General features: G+C 33.2%; 1 protein-coding gene across 1 annotated transcript; it reads left to right on the top strand.

Moving 5' to 3' along the window:
• Positions 1 to 488: 488 nt before the first annotated feature.
• On the top strand, positions 489 to 15,315 carry LOC106715584. The gene is made up of 7 exons (XM_014508903.2): positions 489 to 817; positions 4,087 to 4,210; positions 7,695 to 8,167; positions 10,403 to 10,518; positions 10,805 to 10,897; positions 14,639 to 14,731; positions 14,981 to 15,315. The coding sequence occupies exons 1-7, from the start codon at positions 577 to 579 to the stop codon at positions 15,074 to 15,076; spliced, it is 1,236 nt and encodes a 411-aa protein (XP_014364389.2). The 5' UTR covers positions 489 to 576; the 3' UTR covers positions 15,077 to 15,315.
• The last annotated feature ends 174 nt before the right edge of the window (positions 15,316 to 15,489 follow it).

The following is a 15,489-nucleotide window of genomic DNA, read 5'->3' as shown; positions in this document are numbered from 1 at the left end:
CATCGACATCATAAAGTCTTGGTTCTGTTGAAAAAATATATAAAATATATTGTGATTTTAATACAGTAATGAATGATAAATATGCAACATTTGTTTTTGAATAATTCATACGAGTATAATATATTTTATTACTATAGTGAAAAATTTTAGAAATTCTGTTAGATTGGAACAAATATGTATCCTGTCAAGAAAAGAAAGCAATCTAATATTTTAAAAATTAAATGGACGAATTACATACAAAAATAAAAAATTGGTATACTCTTTTATTCTTAAAAAAGGACCGGCAAAGTCGATAGTTTTAATACGGTTCGAAAAATTCGAATAGTCATTGATATAACCTTAAAACAATTAGCACAACCAAACAAATTAGTAAACCATGTCCGTAAGGAAAAGAAGGCCGTGCAAGCGCACCCATACGACAGAAGTTAGTCTACGAGTCGAGTCAAAAGAAAGTAGGCGTCATATAAAACGGATTCTTCCCACATGCTCCGGTCAGTGCAACCTTGGCCGCGCGAAAGCGACCACCAGTGGCGGGAAAGTAACAAAAAAAGCGCGCGAACTTTGACAGCAGTTAAAATGTTACCGAGAAAAAGCTGCGTGATATTATTACTGTTCTTGTCGACGGTTCAGAGTGCGAGTTTATTGGAACGTTCGTACGAATATGTTACTAATTTAGGCAAAAATATAGCGCCGAGTGTTATGTCGTTTTTTGACTGCTTCGGCGAAGACGACGCGTGGAATTGTGCAAAGGAAAAAGCGGGCAAGATGCTGGACAACTGGGACGATGAGGTAGATAAACAGCGACGTCAGTGGCAGGGTGAGTTAACGATAAATATCTTTACTTAGTTATTAATCTATTATTTAAATCTGTTTATGTAAATTGAAATAAGAAAATAGTGAAAGTTATTAGTAATTTATAATAGATGTGCAAGGAAGTTGTTATTGTATCTGTAATTTTTTTCGTAAGCTAAACTTTTTTTGCCTTGTTAATACAAGGGTTTCCTGGATAAAATTTAAAAAGAAGTAAAACCGTTAACTATTGCAGTCGAATATTGTAGTAAAAATTATAAGTTATAAAGAGAATCAGTGTAAACGGTTGATACATATGTCATATACAGGGTTGGCAACTTTCTACAAGATATTTAATATCTTACTAATATTACAAATGCGAATGTATAGATGAATGGATGTTTGCTTGAAGGTAAATATCTCCAAAATTTGGCATAGATGTAGAGCACAATCTGGAAGAATACTAATTAAGGTTTTTTTTTTTTAAATCCGCGCAAACGAAGACGCAGGCGACAGCTAGATTTATATAAATATTGAAAAAGTTTATGAATTATGTTACAATTTAATTTCTATTGATTTACTATGTATCTAATTTTTTTTCTGTCTCCTGGTCTCAGACTTCGTCGTCGGTTTTTTTTTATATCAACCTGAATTCGCCTAAATAGCGAGGCGACCGTTGCCCATAGACATCCGCAACTGCAGATGCGTTGCCTACCTTTAATCAACAGAGAAGAAGACGCATAGAAAGAGTATATTTCCCTTCCTACCGTTCCCCTCTCCCGCCTAATCCAAAGGAAGAGAGGACTAAAATTAGTTAATAGATCCCTTTTTAACAAAATCCATAAAATTCATAAACACACGTAGCAGCAACATAATTCTTCATAGAAATTTCGATATATATCTGCATTCCACCTTAGACAGTGCCAACCATATTTGAAGTGGCAAAAAGTGTTGCAAGTCGACCGCATCACTTACTGTAAGTGTCCGCGTTATCTCTCCGGAGTACGCTACAAGCGTCTCGCCAAATTAACTGTTCCGCAGCAACACGCGACTTCTCTCTTCTCTACATATCTACTAAATCATCTAAGACTAGCTATACTGATGCCTTAACAGGTATTCGCTTTTTTTTAGCACTTTTTAAATTGATTATATATATTTCACTAGCTGTCGCCCGCGACTGCGTCCGTGTAGAATTAATAAAAACTTTATTAGTAGCCTATGTGTTCTTCCAGACTATGCTCTACGTCTATGCCAAATTTCATCAAGATATGTTGAGCAGATCAGGAGATATTTTCAAACATCCATACATCTAAACATTCGCATTTATAACATTAGTAAGATTACATTGCCATGGCAACTGCATATTTGCAAAAAAATAATTACACGGAATGATTTCAGAGGAAAAAATAACGATAGAAAGTATTTTTTGCTAAAGGCCACACAGTATGTGTAAATTTTTTTAAATTGATAGTATTAAGTACGTTCGTATTTCTTTTGTTCGGTTATCTTTCAGCTTCCGATCTTCATTCGTGTTTTGACGCATTAACTACATTCAATTACGTATCTACACTTACGGTGGGTTTCCAAGACCAAATTCTCTCTATAAAATATACAGACACATTGATATGAAATATATTTATAATAAAAATATATTTGCCTCTTTTTTTCAAAGATAATGAAAGCGATGGCATTATTTATTCGACTGTCATTTTTTTATACATATTGGAATTGTTATTTATGAACTCTGAACACGTAATAATAGTGCTTAAGTAATTATTTAAAAGAAAGCTCGTCGGCTATTGGCGCAGTAGAGTCACATAAATTGGGAGAAAGTGAATGAAAATGATCACCTCCTTAATTGGTAATCGCGCAACATGTTTAAGGAAACACGTTTTTTCGTAAAAGGTCTTGTTATTTACTACAAGTACGTTAATTTCACTAAAGTTGTGAATCGTCCAACCTGCTGTAACTTCATTCACGGCTGTACCCAATAATCGATCTCAAAGCATTATTGCTTATCAAGTTATTAGTTAACGTATTATATTATATTTATTGCTTTAAATTTTATCTTTATATATGTTTGTTATGTCTCAGACGTGCTTTCACACTTTCGCTATGATAAGTTCATAATTAAATAATCATAAATTTCACCTACTCATCTCTGTATGCATAATATATTTGTCGATTTTACATAATGTTTTAACTATTTCAATATTATATTGAATATAAGTATTAGAAAATTAATTATTTGAGAGTATTTTTTAAATATTTAAGTATTAAAAATATTTAGATGGAAAAATTTTTATAATGAGAATATAATTTTTTTTCCATAAAATGAAATAATGAGGATGCTTGCGGTTTTACCGTGTTTAAGTTAAGGTGGAAAATTTGACGTCTTTAGTTCTGTAGTTATTTGTTAACAGGTTTTAATTATTAACTTTACAATTTTGTAATCAAGCGTCATGTCTTCATCTGATTTGTGATCACAAGGCAAAGGGAAATTTCATTTTAATTTACAAACACTGTAAATATTAATAACTACCTATAATATAATAAAGTCGTGGCCCTTGTGAACCACTGTAATCCGCATATGGCTTTACATATGTTACGAAATCTTAGTACGCTTTCTCTCGGTAACTTTTTCGGTCCGGACTACATCTCAGTCATATTGACCCGCTTTTTTATAACACCGTAAGGTTTCAATAAGTGATATAAAAATTGTATTAAATCTTATTCAACTAAATATATTATTTGATCATAAATTGTTTGTTTTTAACGTGGATACAACTATTATTCAATATTATAACATAACCACTTCATATAGACAAAAAATGTAACATGAGTTTTTCCAAGTCAATGTGCTCCGAGTTTATAATAGTAGTCGATACAATTGGGTTATTTACTGTCATAAAAACCCAAAGCCCTTTATTCTGAAATTATTTGAATTATTCACGTGATTAAAAAAAATTATAAAAATATTATAAAATGAGGACCTTGAGAGTCATTAATTCTTTAAAAAAAATGTACTGTCGAAGCTGGATAAGCGAGAGTCTAAGGGACCGCGATATTTTTATCGCATATAGAGGTTTTTCTCTAAGTCCACTTTTTCGCTTATGGAGGTTGTCCGTTGAGATCGGACAATTACTCTCGCTTTTAAAGGTTTCTCGCTCATCCGTGTTCGATTTTATATATTTCTGTACATCCGTAATTGACCGGACTTGACCAATTTTGAGTATGTTATAGATACATGTGCTTTACTCGGAGTATGATAATCAATGTAACATTATCCTTGTCCAGAGGCGGCAGACGCGGAGGTGCGTGAGTCGGGACGGGCGTTGGATGCTCTGCCCTCGCAGCTTGGCTCAGAGGTGGAGCAGTCGCTGGCCGTCTTCGCCGAACTGCTACAGCACGGAGTCGCCAGGTAACTGCAACCTGGCATATACTCAGACTAACCAAGAGATGGTGAAGAGAGCTCATTATCTTCATGAATGAGAAAACTAGGAGGATGACGGATTGGAAGAATAATATATTTGTAATTTAACTAATTATATGTGACTGTCACATTTCGATAAATTGTAAAATACGTCAAATTCAATCGCCTGCGTGAAATCGTCAAATTTCAAACTTTGCCAAACTTAAAATCACATTCTTGCTATAAATTACAGTTTTAACTCCCCCCCCCCCATTTGACTAATGTAATGAATTATACAAGGCTTTTACTAACAGCCTTAGTTAAAATTATTACAAGTAATAGTAGTAAAATAACAAAAATTTGCTTATATATTTCCTAAAAAAATAAATAGATTAAGTTTGTTACATTAAAGTTAGTATATAACAAGTTGTATAATGAAAATATCAAGAAAACTTTACAGAATAAAATTAATTAAAACCAGATGAAGTTCAGAACCAGTCTGTATGGAGCATAAACTTTCAATTGACTTCCTGTTATATTTAACAGTTCGTCGCACTACCTGCATTCACAATTAAATATATAAAAAGCTTACCGGTTTCAATGTTGCTAAATAAAAACCAGTTTTTGGTATATAAATTATACATAAACAAGTATATAGCCACGTAGCGCAGCTTCCTCGACCAATTACTTCCTTGAACAAAACATTAGCAAACTAATCTTACTAATATTATAAATGTGAATATTTAGATGAAACGATGTTTGTTTGAAGGCGAAGAGCGGCTCAACAGATGTTAATGAAATTTTGCAAATGTGTAGAACATAGTCTAGAAGAACACTTAGGCTACTTTAGTTTTTTTTTTAATTCCCCTCGTGGATTGAGTCGCATGCGAGAGCTAGTTTTAAATAATTTTTAAAGACTAATAATGTCGTAGTCTACTATGAAAGTTCTAACTTCTTTCCTTTTTTTAAACAAAAAACTGCTAAAAAATCTTTTATGTATCTTAAAAACATGTTTCTTTCATTTTAATACCATATTCATTACGGAACATAAAACTTCTAGTTTTTATGTATTCATTTTATTTTGCAAAATCACTTGTAAGCAAGCTAGTTTTATTACTCATTTCGATGATAATTCGACTAAATTAATTTGAATTAGTAAGCCAAGAATTATAGACCTTTCTAAATGTTCCAATTTAGAAAATTGGAGCAATGTCTATTAAAATAACTAACCATGCTTATTTGCAAATTTGGAATTTTAGGTTGTATTGTTTTTTGTTCTTTCAAAGTAGAGCTTTACTAAATTAATAGCAGTTTAATTATTTCACATTATTACACACGACTGTTACTCCTGGACGAGATTCGAAGCCAATTCTCACAAACAGTCCAGTTACAACATTACTTATAAGCTTAGCTTTAGTTTTACGGGTCTAAAAGCGAAACCTCACAGTTTATTGTTGATTAGTGAGGCTTTGTTAGTTGTGCTCAATCGAAAACGAACTTTGTGAGAATATTTTCTTTTGCTTATACTATACAAATAAAAATAAATAAATAATGAGTTACGCAGTTTACATTGGCGTAAAAGATGGTCGTCATTTGTCACAAAAGTCATTAACATCTATTTAATATCAATAAAATAGGAGTGTCCTTATCTATATATATATAAAAGAAAGTTGTGTTAGTTACACCATTTATAACTCAAGAACGGCTGAATCGATTTGACTGAAAATTGGTGGGCAGGTAGCTTAGAACCAGGAAAAGGACATAGGATAAGTTTTACCCCGTTTTCTATTTTTTTTTATTCCGCGCGGTCGGAGTCGCGGGTAAAAGCTAGTGTAATATAAAAAGTAATTATGTTTCATGAATATAGTGAATGTATTACTTATAACAAAAATCCAATTCACAATTGTCTGTTTGTTTGTCTACCTGCCTACAAGTTTGCGTTTGTTGAGTGTAATCTCCGAAACTGCGGGACCGATTTTGACAGGACTTTTATTTGAAGGTAGGTATAATGTACACGGAAGTAACTAAGGTATTTTAAGGAAGTCTCGGCCCAACCGACATAGACATAGACCCAGAAGTGACATGAATAAGGTGGTGTCATCATCACAAAGTCTTTATCAAGAATGATACGATCACTAACATATTTTAAAATTTTAAAATTAAATGCTACTTGTGATAGAAATGGGTAGAACTGCAGCGCTTCTTAGTTAATCGCGTCACGCAGATTTATCTAATCGCATTTGCAACTTGCGTATGTATGTATGTAACTTGTATTTTAGCACCTTAAGTCGCCCATCGTACTGAATAGAGAAATGCGAAGACCAAAACCGGTCGCCGAACCCACGACCCGGCTCCGGCCACCCGGTCGCTCGACTACCCCGCACTTTCACTGCTGACACAGATTCCCTAACATCATAATGATATGACGACTGCTTCACGTGACAGCTAAAACAATTAAAAAGTTCCAAATTATAATAATTGCTATCAACTTTTACACAACATTCGATTTAAAACTAATAAAACTACACTTGAAACTTTACCGACTCTTAATTTATTTCCAATCAGATAAATTATATTTAACTTCCGTGCCGAAATATATATTTAAAATTTCCGTTACACGTAACGGCAAGGTTAACAACAACAGTAACAAAACAAACTTTGTCTATAACATCGGCGTATTATTTATATAGACCGACAAAGTTATCTGACCCGGTGGGCATAAGTGAAACTATATTATGACAGCTCACTAGGAGGGCGCTCCTTTCAATAAAGTGTAACAAGGTCCTTTAGGGTCGTACTGTAGTAGCAACGCTTCTCTTACCGGCTCAGATGTCGCACTATACTTGTCAGCGCTAGATAAATATTAAATAATAGCGGACGCCCGTGACTTCGTCACCGCAAAGTGAAGAAAAAAAAGTAGCCTATAATGACCTGTAAAAGTCCTGTCAAAATCGGTTCAGGTGTTCTACACATTACCCGGAACAAACGCCGCCTTACGGACATGTAGACAGACAAAAATGTTATAGATTATAGATAAAGCAATTATATCATATACCCAAATATTTAGAGCATATCTCTATATGTTTACGTTATGTTATTGTAACCAAAAGCCTACAGTACAGTGTCAAAACAATTCAATGGCGATATTATCAATCCTTACTAAATTACAGAAAAAACTTTCAAATACTTAACCCCATTTTCTTTTATAGGAAACAAAATTAAGATTTTACTAGCACAATGACATACCATACAGTTTTACCTAAAAACTTTACACGCCAGAAACTTTCTCGAGAGCAAACAACACATTTTGCACTTTTCAAAATAAACACTTTCTGAATCTCTCTACAGTTTAAATAAAGTTGTCGAATAACTAATTTATAATCACAAATATTTCGAAATTTATCGACCTTCGTATAAACAAAAAGAATTTTGAACTTAAAACATAATCAAGACTTTAAAATAATAATAATTTATTTATTTTTTTCATTAACAGAGCACTGGAAAGGCGAAGGCAAGACAACATTGAAGATTTTAAACCAGCGTCTGTTGTGAACAATGATAAAAAAATTAAAATGCGAAAACCAAAACCACCAAAGATTCATCTTCTCAATCCGATACAGAAGAAAAAAGAAGAAGGCAGAGGATTCGCACAGGGAAAAGTGCAATCATGGGTTATAGGTGAAAAAGGTGACGAGTACTTTAAGACTGACTTAACAAATTCAGAAGACGCTAGAAGTTCGCTGAACAATCCAGAGTTTGAAATAGAAGATATTGATCAGGAAGACGCTGAAATAGAACTGGCAAGAAAAGAATGGAATGATTCAAAAATTGATGTGAACAGAAAAGGTAGAGGTCTGGTGTCAGAGATGTGGGGCATTGGGGAGCAGGCGCTGGACGCGTTGGCCGAGCATGTAGTACACAACGAAAATGTTGATAATGGAATCCAGGATAAAAGTTCCTTTGAAGGTACGTTTTAAAGCTAAATATGAAGCTAAACGTTATTGCTTTATGCACTATACCTTATATATTCCCTCAATCTAATCGTATAATATCTTATAACTTTGTCGAAAATTTTACATAATTTCAATGTTAAATATTAGGTCCTTACATATGAAATTGGCGTTTTGTATGGGAGGAACAAAAAGTCGAATATTTTTTAATATAATATATTTAATTAATCAAAGTATGAACCATTATTTTCTATGCACTTTTGCCATCTCATAGGTAGTTCATTGATCCCTTTACTAAAAAAACCAGTCGGACGGGAATCAATAAAATCTTTGAAGGCGATTTTGACTGCCCCATCGGAGTTGAATTTTTTCCCTTGCAAGAAGTTATCCAAATTTCGAAAAAAATGGTAATCTGTTGGAGCAAGGTCCGGGGAGTACGGAGGATGTCTTAGACTTTCCAATTGAAGCTCTTCTAATTTAGTAGCCGTCTGTTGCGCAGTGTGTGGTCTAGCGTTGTCGTGAAGCAGCAGTGGCGTGGAGCGATTGACCAGCCTAGGTTGTTTAGCAGCTAGCTTTTCCATCATGGTTTGCAATTGCTGACAATAGACATCAGCCGTAATAGTCTGGCCAGATTTGAGAATACTGTAATGAACAATACCGGCACTAGTCCACCAAACGCTTACAAGTAACTTTTTTGGGGTTAATTTTCGCTTGGGGCAGGATTTGGCTGGCTGGCCAGGATCCAACCATTGCGCTGAGCGCTTCCGATTATCGTAAAGAACCCATTTTTCATCACAGGTAATGATTCGGTTTAAAATACCTTCATTATTGTGCCGGTTTAGTAATGTAACGCAACAGTCGACGCGCGTTTGCCGGTTTGCTTCAGTCAATTCGTGAGGTACCCACCTTTCAAGCTTTTTAATCTTCCCAATTTGCTTCAAGTGAATTAAAACAGTTTTATCACTAACTTCGCAGCCTGCAGCTAACTCTGACGTGGTTTGCGATGGATCCGCTTCCACAATAGCCTTCAACTCTTCATTATCAACTTGAGTCTCAGGCCGTCCACGGGGCTTGTTCTGCAGATCGAAATTTCCAGAACGAAAACGTTGGAACCAAAAACGAACTGTGTTTACTTATGCAACACGACCGCCATACACATCATTCACCCTTCGAGTCGTTTCCGCAGCACTAGTGCCACGGCGGAACTCGTACTCGTAAAGAATGCGATATTTTAAGTTTTCCATTTTGTAAAATGAGTGACGCAAACAGAAAAAAACAGAAGAAAAAAAACAAATGAATGACGGTCATCGAACCACAAATACATGAGTCTATAGCTGTACAAATTTGAATTTGGAATTCCTTACCAAAGAGGAGAAATTCGTGATTAAAGTGGCCAGTACGAAAAACGCCAATTTCATATGTAAGGACCTAATACGTTGCCCCCAAAATATGAACATATCAGAATTTTAAAGGCTGATTACGAATAACATTAAAACATTAAAAATAGTTACTTCATAATTTTTTAGTGTATGAACTAACGAAATAAGTAACCAATATATGTTTTTGTTTCTATATATGTTTATTATAAATATATATAAATGATTAATTGACTTAATTTTGTGCATGTTTGTCAGTGTGTCTTGTGAAACGTTAAATAACAAGAAATAAAAATGATAAAATCTGAATTCAAATTGAGGAAATCTGTGCAACTGGTTGTTTTTAAAGAAACTATTTACTACTGTAAATTAAATGTCAATTATATTTATATCAATAACTCGGAATATAAATTATTTGTTATTTTGTTATTATTTTATAAATTATTTATGTTAATTACACAAAGGATAAAAAAAAGTTTCACGTTTAACGCTAAATTCCATTGTCGTAACACATGTTGTCGTCTCCGTTTTTTAAAGGTAATTAGAGATATGAAAATATATGTCAATACAAGCGTTAATTCAGTGGAAACCTACATTAAAGCGTATTGCATGTTGCTTGCGTGTTGTTGATGCTCCAGTGATTATATCTCACTGTAATGAGGCCAGCCATTGATCTCATTCATTCCGATATCCTATTGTAATTTTAATTGACATTGATTTTATTATGCGAAATACATACAAGTGAAATGCCATCAAGTTTCGAATTAATTCATATTTTATTCGAATGTTAATACTTGTTGTGGGATCGAATTTTTGTAATTAAAATCTGAAATAGTCTGTGATTTGTTTAATATAATTTTTTTTTATAATTTCAGAGCAAAGAGGCAAAAAGAAGAAGAAGAAGAAGGCAATTCTAAAGCTGCTGATTCTGGGTGCGGTACTCAAGGCTAAGATAGGGACACTTCTACAAATATTGTCGTTCAAGCTACAGGTATTGTAAAAACTGTAAAAGTTTCATTTTTAGATGTATATTATATATTTAGTGTAACCCTTATGTCTGTTTACAATAAAACTCAACTCAAACAAAAGTCATCATCATCTTCCTGGCCTTTTCCCACTCACGTAGGGTCGGCAAATTAGTTTTTACAAACCTTAAAGTTTTGGCTTATTTTTTTACGGCCGGCCGCCTGCATGTCGCCAACCCTACTTGGGAGGGTAACATAACTAAATTTTTACAATTCGCAAAATCACGATAAATATAATTTCATATGTTTTAGGTGAAATTCTTCATAATAGCGCTGATCGGTCTGGCCATTAACTTGGCGAGGTTTTGGGTCGAGCTAAAGAACAAGCACCATCAGCCTCAGAAGGTCAGTTGCATATATTTTTAAATTTTTTGATGACGTCATTTGTTATATTAAGTTAATAAGAAACTGATTATCATATTTATAACTCTGACGTGCGACTACGTCGATAAAAACTGGTACGACTTCATTTTAAATTTCCTAAAAGAATCGACTTGCTTTCAGATTTCTAGCTATAACTTCAACTAATCTAATAGTTTGTATGAGTGCATTTAACACCCATTTACAGTATAGTCAAGTACTAGTTTATGTGTAAAAGAATTATCGATGCAAAAGCGATATCGAAACCCGTCAAAAACTACGGCTTTCACCCCACGTGACGCATATCAATCGTCTTCCGTTCCTGTTCAAATTCTACCACATCACATTTAAATATGGCGCTGTTTAAATTATTAAATACTTATTTAAAAAGTATGTATGTTATATAAACAACATAAACATCATATGTAAAAAAATATATAAGATAAAATCTAGTAGGTGCAAAGTTTTGTGCACAATTACCATAATTATTTCTCTACATACGGGCAAAAACGGCAAATAAAACTTGACTCTAATTACTTCACTAACTGACCTTGAATTACCATTATCTTAAAACCAGCAGTAACATATTATTTATATATTATTATATATTAAAAGAAAAAAGATACAAACATACAATGGATTGTCCATTAATCGCGTGATGCTCGAAAGAGAGGAAAGGAATCCTAAAAAAAAGTACAAAGCATCACTAAAGCGAGTCACAACATAAATTTAATAAACAAAATATATTGTACTATGTACCCAATATGTTCTCGTTCAGTACACTTGTTTTGTGAGTTTAAGAGATTAAACTTTCTCTGTTTATATATAACATAATATTATCATAACAAACATCTTACAAGCCTCTTTATATCTATCACATCCACATTTTGCCGCACAAAGAAAAAGAAAGTACACTAATATGCCAATTAACTAAAATTATGCTTCATAATACGATGCTATACATTAATGAAGAAGCGTTAAAGAAACTGTTAGCGACTTAATGCTAAAAGATAACTTTCACTGGCATTAATTTGTTTTAATGTATTATATAAGAGCTGAGGATGATCATACAGAAACACACTTAGGTTAGAAATTTAGGTTAGTATAGTACAAATCGCCGTCAAACAACAAGTTGGTTGCTTCAATTTATCATAGAAATATACATACAGTATCTAGTCATCTCTCTGTATGTTTGTTTGTCTTCTTATATGTGTTTATTTGTTTATCTTTTCAAAAATTTCATCATATGTTCTAACTCCATCTATCGTCAACTACAATTAAACGTAACGCATGCTTTGGCAGTTTTTGTGTAGCACTAAAAGAACTCCGAGACCATAATAAAAACAGAACAGGTTTACTCAAATTAAAATTATCGAATTAACATTAATTAGTTTAATAAGTTAAAGTAACAAAGCTAATTAAAATAAACTAACATATTGTTTTTAAACTTAAATACATTTTATTTGTTACGCTTATACAAAACAGAATTATTCTACATTCTCTAGCTGTCCATAAGTTTCCACGAACGAAAACAACGAATATAAACTATATGTTTTTGTACAAAAAACAAAAGATAAAATCTTTAAGATTTATATTCTTATTAACATAGTAACTTCATGTTTGTTACAACAGACTAAATATTTAAATTAAATTATTCGTCATCAGTTGAATCATGATCTTCAAGTCATATGTAACTAGACAGATTAGCGATAGCGCAGTTTGTAACCGACCGAATTTAAATTACTTCTTTTTTAAACTTTCATCATCTCGCACTAAAACTGTCGAAATTGCCATATCACTTTCATTGCTCACACGTAAAGTTCATTCACCTTTCACTTAGCTAAGCTAAGCACTATTCTAAGCACTAAAAGTAGGTTAATGTGTGCACACATTGACACACATCCCACAGTGTGTCATTGGAAATGTCTTTACTTTTGAACATAGTATGTGCCAAACAAATAGATCGACATTAAAAAACCCAAGTAAAAGTTTTAACAGAGGTCATCTTGAAAGGAATTTGTCTTTATATAGTTTGATGATGTAATAAACTGACAGACTGGTTACTTAACAGTCTTTTATGTATAAATTTAATACCAAATTTCGCTATTTGTTGGTACCTAAAATTTATGATCAATTAGTTTTATCATTTAAATAAAACTAAACCGATTTTTATTAAAAAATCCATTCTAGTTTCTCATTTCTAGATAATCAACAAAAAAAACGTACTTAGTTATTACCATATTGAATGGACGATTATTTTATATATATCACAAGATGTCATTCAGTATCGATTGGTATCCATTTAGTGTGATGTTGTTTCCGCGTCGCAAACGAGGGAAAGCCGCGAAGTGTGGCCGCGCTTTCACATATTCAGATGTCCGATACGACCTGCACAGTGATTATCTACTGATTGATATCATATATTAGACGTGTTATTCATACTTCAATTGCTTATTCATAAAAGAAATAAATAGCACAACACATAAGCAAGAACCAACAAGCTGTCTTCTTTTATCTATGTAAATGCGCGTGGTGATTTACACTCGTACCTAGATAACCAAGAGTGCAAAGAACTGCGATATTTTTCTCGCTTTGAAACTTTATCAAAATATTCTAAAGATGTCTAAAATGTTTTTCTTACTTAGACTTTCTTATTTGCACAATCACGTTGAAATTAAATATAGATAACTAGCTTTTACCCGCGACTACGTCCGCGCGGAATAAAAAAATGCACACAAGATAAAAAAGTTCCTATGTCCGTCTCCTAGTTCTAAGCTACCTCCCCATCAATTTTCAGCTAAATCAGTTCGACCGATCTTGAGTTATAAATAGTGTAACTAACACGACTTTCTTTTATATATATAAGACTAGCTTTTACCCGCGACTCCGTCCGCGCGGAATAAAAAATAGAAAACGGGGTAAAAATTATCCTATGTCCGTTTCCTGGTTCTAAGCTACCTGCCCATCAATTTTCAGCCAAATCGATTCAGCCGTTCTTGAGTTATAAATAGTGTAACTAACACGACTTTCTTTTATAGATATAGATAGATATTAACTGCCGTAAATGTCGTTAAATGCCCACTAAGGATGTAACTTAGTGTATAAAACAAATCAATAGAATTGTATAGTGTGTTTATGCCTTTATATTATCCTTTTGTTCAGGTATTTTATGTTCATCATCTATACAGCGATCAATAATAAAGCTGTGAACAGATAAAAATATTTGTAGTTAGATGTTGGGATAGTTGGTATGTAGGTTCAAATAACTTCAAGAGAAAGCGACCTCAGAGACATTATGTAAAACCAAGAGACTACTATTTACTTATGGTTCGAATCACTTTCCGTACTGACCTTTATATTAAAAATCAAAAAGGTTTTTATACAAAAAAAAAAGAACTGTAAATCAAGTTTGTGAGCTGAGCAACTTAAAAACAACTTTCCCGCTTCGTGACTACGATTCATACAGAATAATTGTTTTGTTCATAGGAAATAATATAAAATACCAGTTAGTTAATTGCAAAAAAGTAATTAAAGCCACGACCCTATTTTTACAAGGATAAGCGCACACTGAAAAGATAGAAATATTTTTAACAAAAACATTTTATTTGGGGATGAAAGTCAAATGGCCTTAACCCCCATTATTATCGTAAAGATAGATTAAGAATGATAGTTGCTAGAGCATTTTTAAACTACAACATCTGTAAGCAGTTAATTATATGTTTGTAGGTGATTTACTACGAGCACGCGCAGCATCAGCACCACTACGAGCACGAAGATGAACCTGGCTGGGGGCCCTGGGCACGCAACATCGATCCCGAGGTCAAACCCCCAAATCCTAACATACATTTATATTCTCTGCAATAACACCGTAGTTATATTTAAAGCTAGCAGTAACAGTAGCAACTATTTACTTCCGTCTGATGAACGATTCCGTAATTTTTTTGCCCCTACAAAATAAAATGCAATGTAACTTCAACTGTTATGAATTGCCAGAACTATCCAGTTGATGATTACTTTATATTCTACAAGTTTTTTGTTCTAGTCTTTTAATATTAAATTAATTTTCAGGACATAGACGTAGATGCGGACGTGGACCGCAACATGCGGCCGTACCGCGCTCAAGAACGCATCGCAACTCCCCGCCCATTGCTCACGTTGTCGTAACGTCGCCCAACACGTAACCAACGCACAGCCAGTGTTAGCTTTATACCAAGTGATTGATGAAATTATAAAATAAACCTTATTTATTTGTATGTTTTGTTGCGTGAACACAACATTTTATGTTAACCTACTTGTTGATTAGTTATTGATGTACTCAGAGGTCTAATATAAATGTCATGTCTTCAATCTTTCCAGCAAGTTAAGATGCTTTACTAATCGTTGGTTTCTGAGACCAAAATTCCTGTATAAAACAAATCGTTATTCCTCTCATAAAAACAAAGATAACAATGTTCTATATAGGGATTTCGATGTCACATATCGACGATAAGTTAGTCATATAGTAGTCTAATATTAGTTAAAAAAATAATTTATTTTACTTAGCCATATAGCGGTTTGATTGTATTTATTTTGTATGA

This window comes from Papilio machaon, chromosome 19 (assembly GCF_912999745.1).
Source record: "Papilio machaon chromosome 19, ilPapMach1.1, whole genome shotgun sequence".
NCBI lineage: Eukaryota > Metazoa > Arthropoda > Insecta > Lepidoptera > Papilionidae > Papilio > Papilio machaon.
The sequence above is the reverse complement of the archived record's forward strand: the minus strand, read 5'-3'. Positions and strand labels throughout refer to the sequence as shown.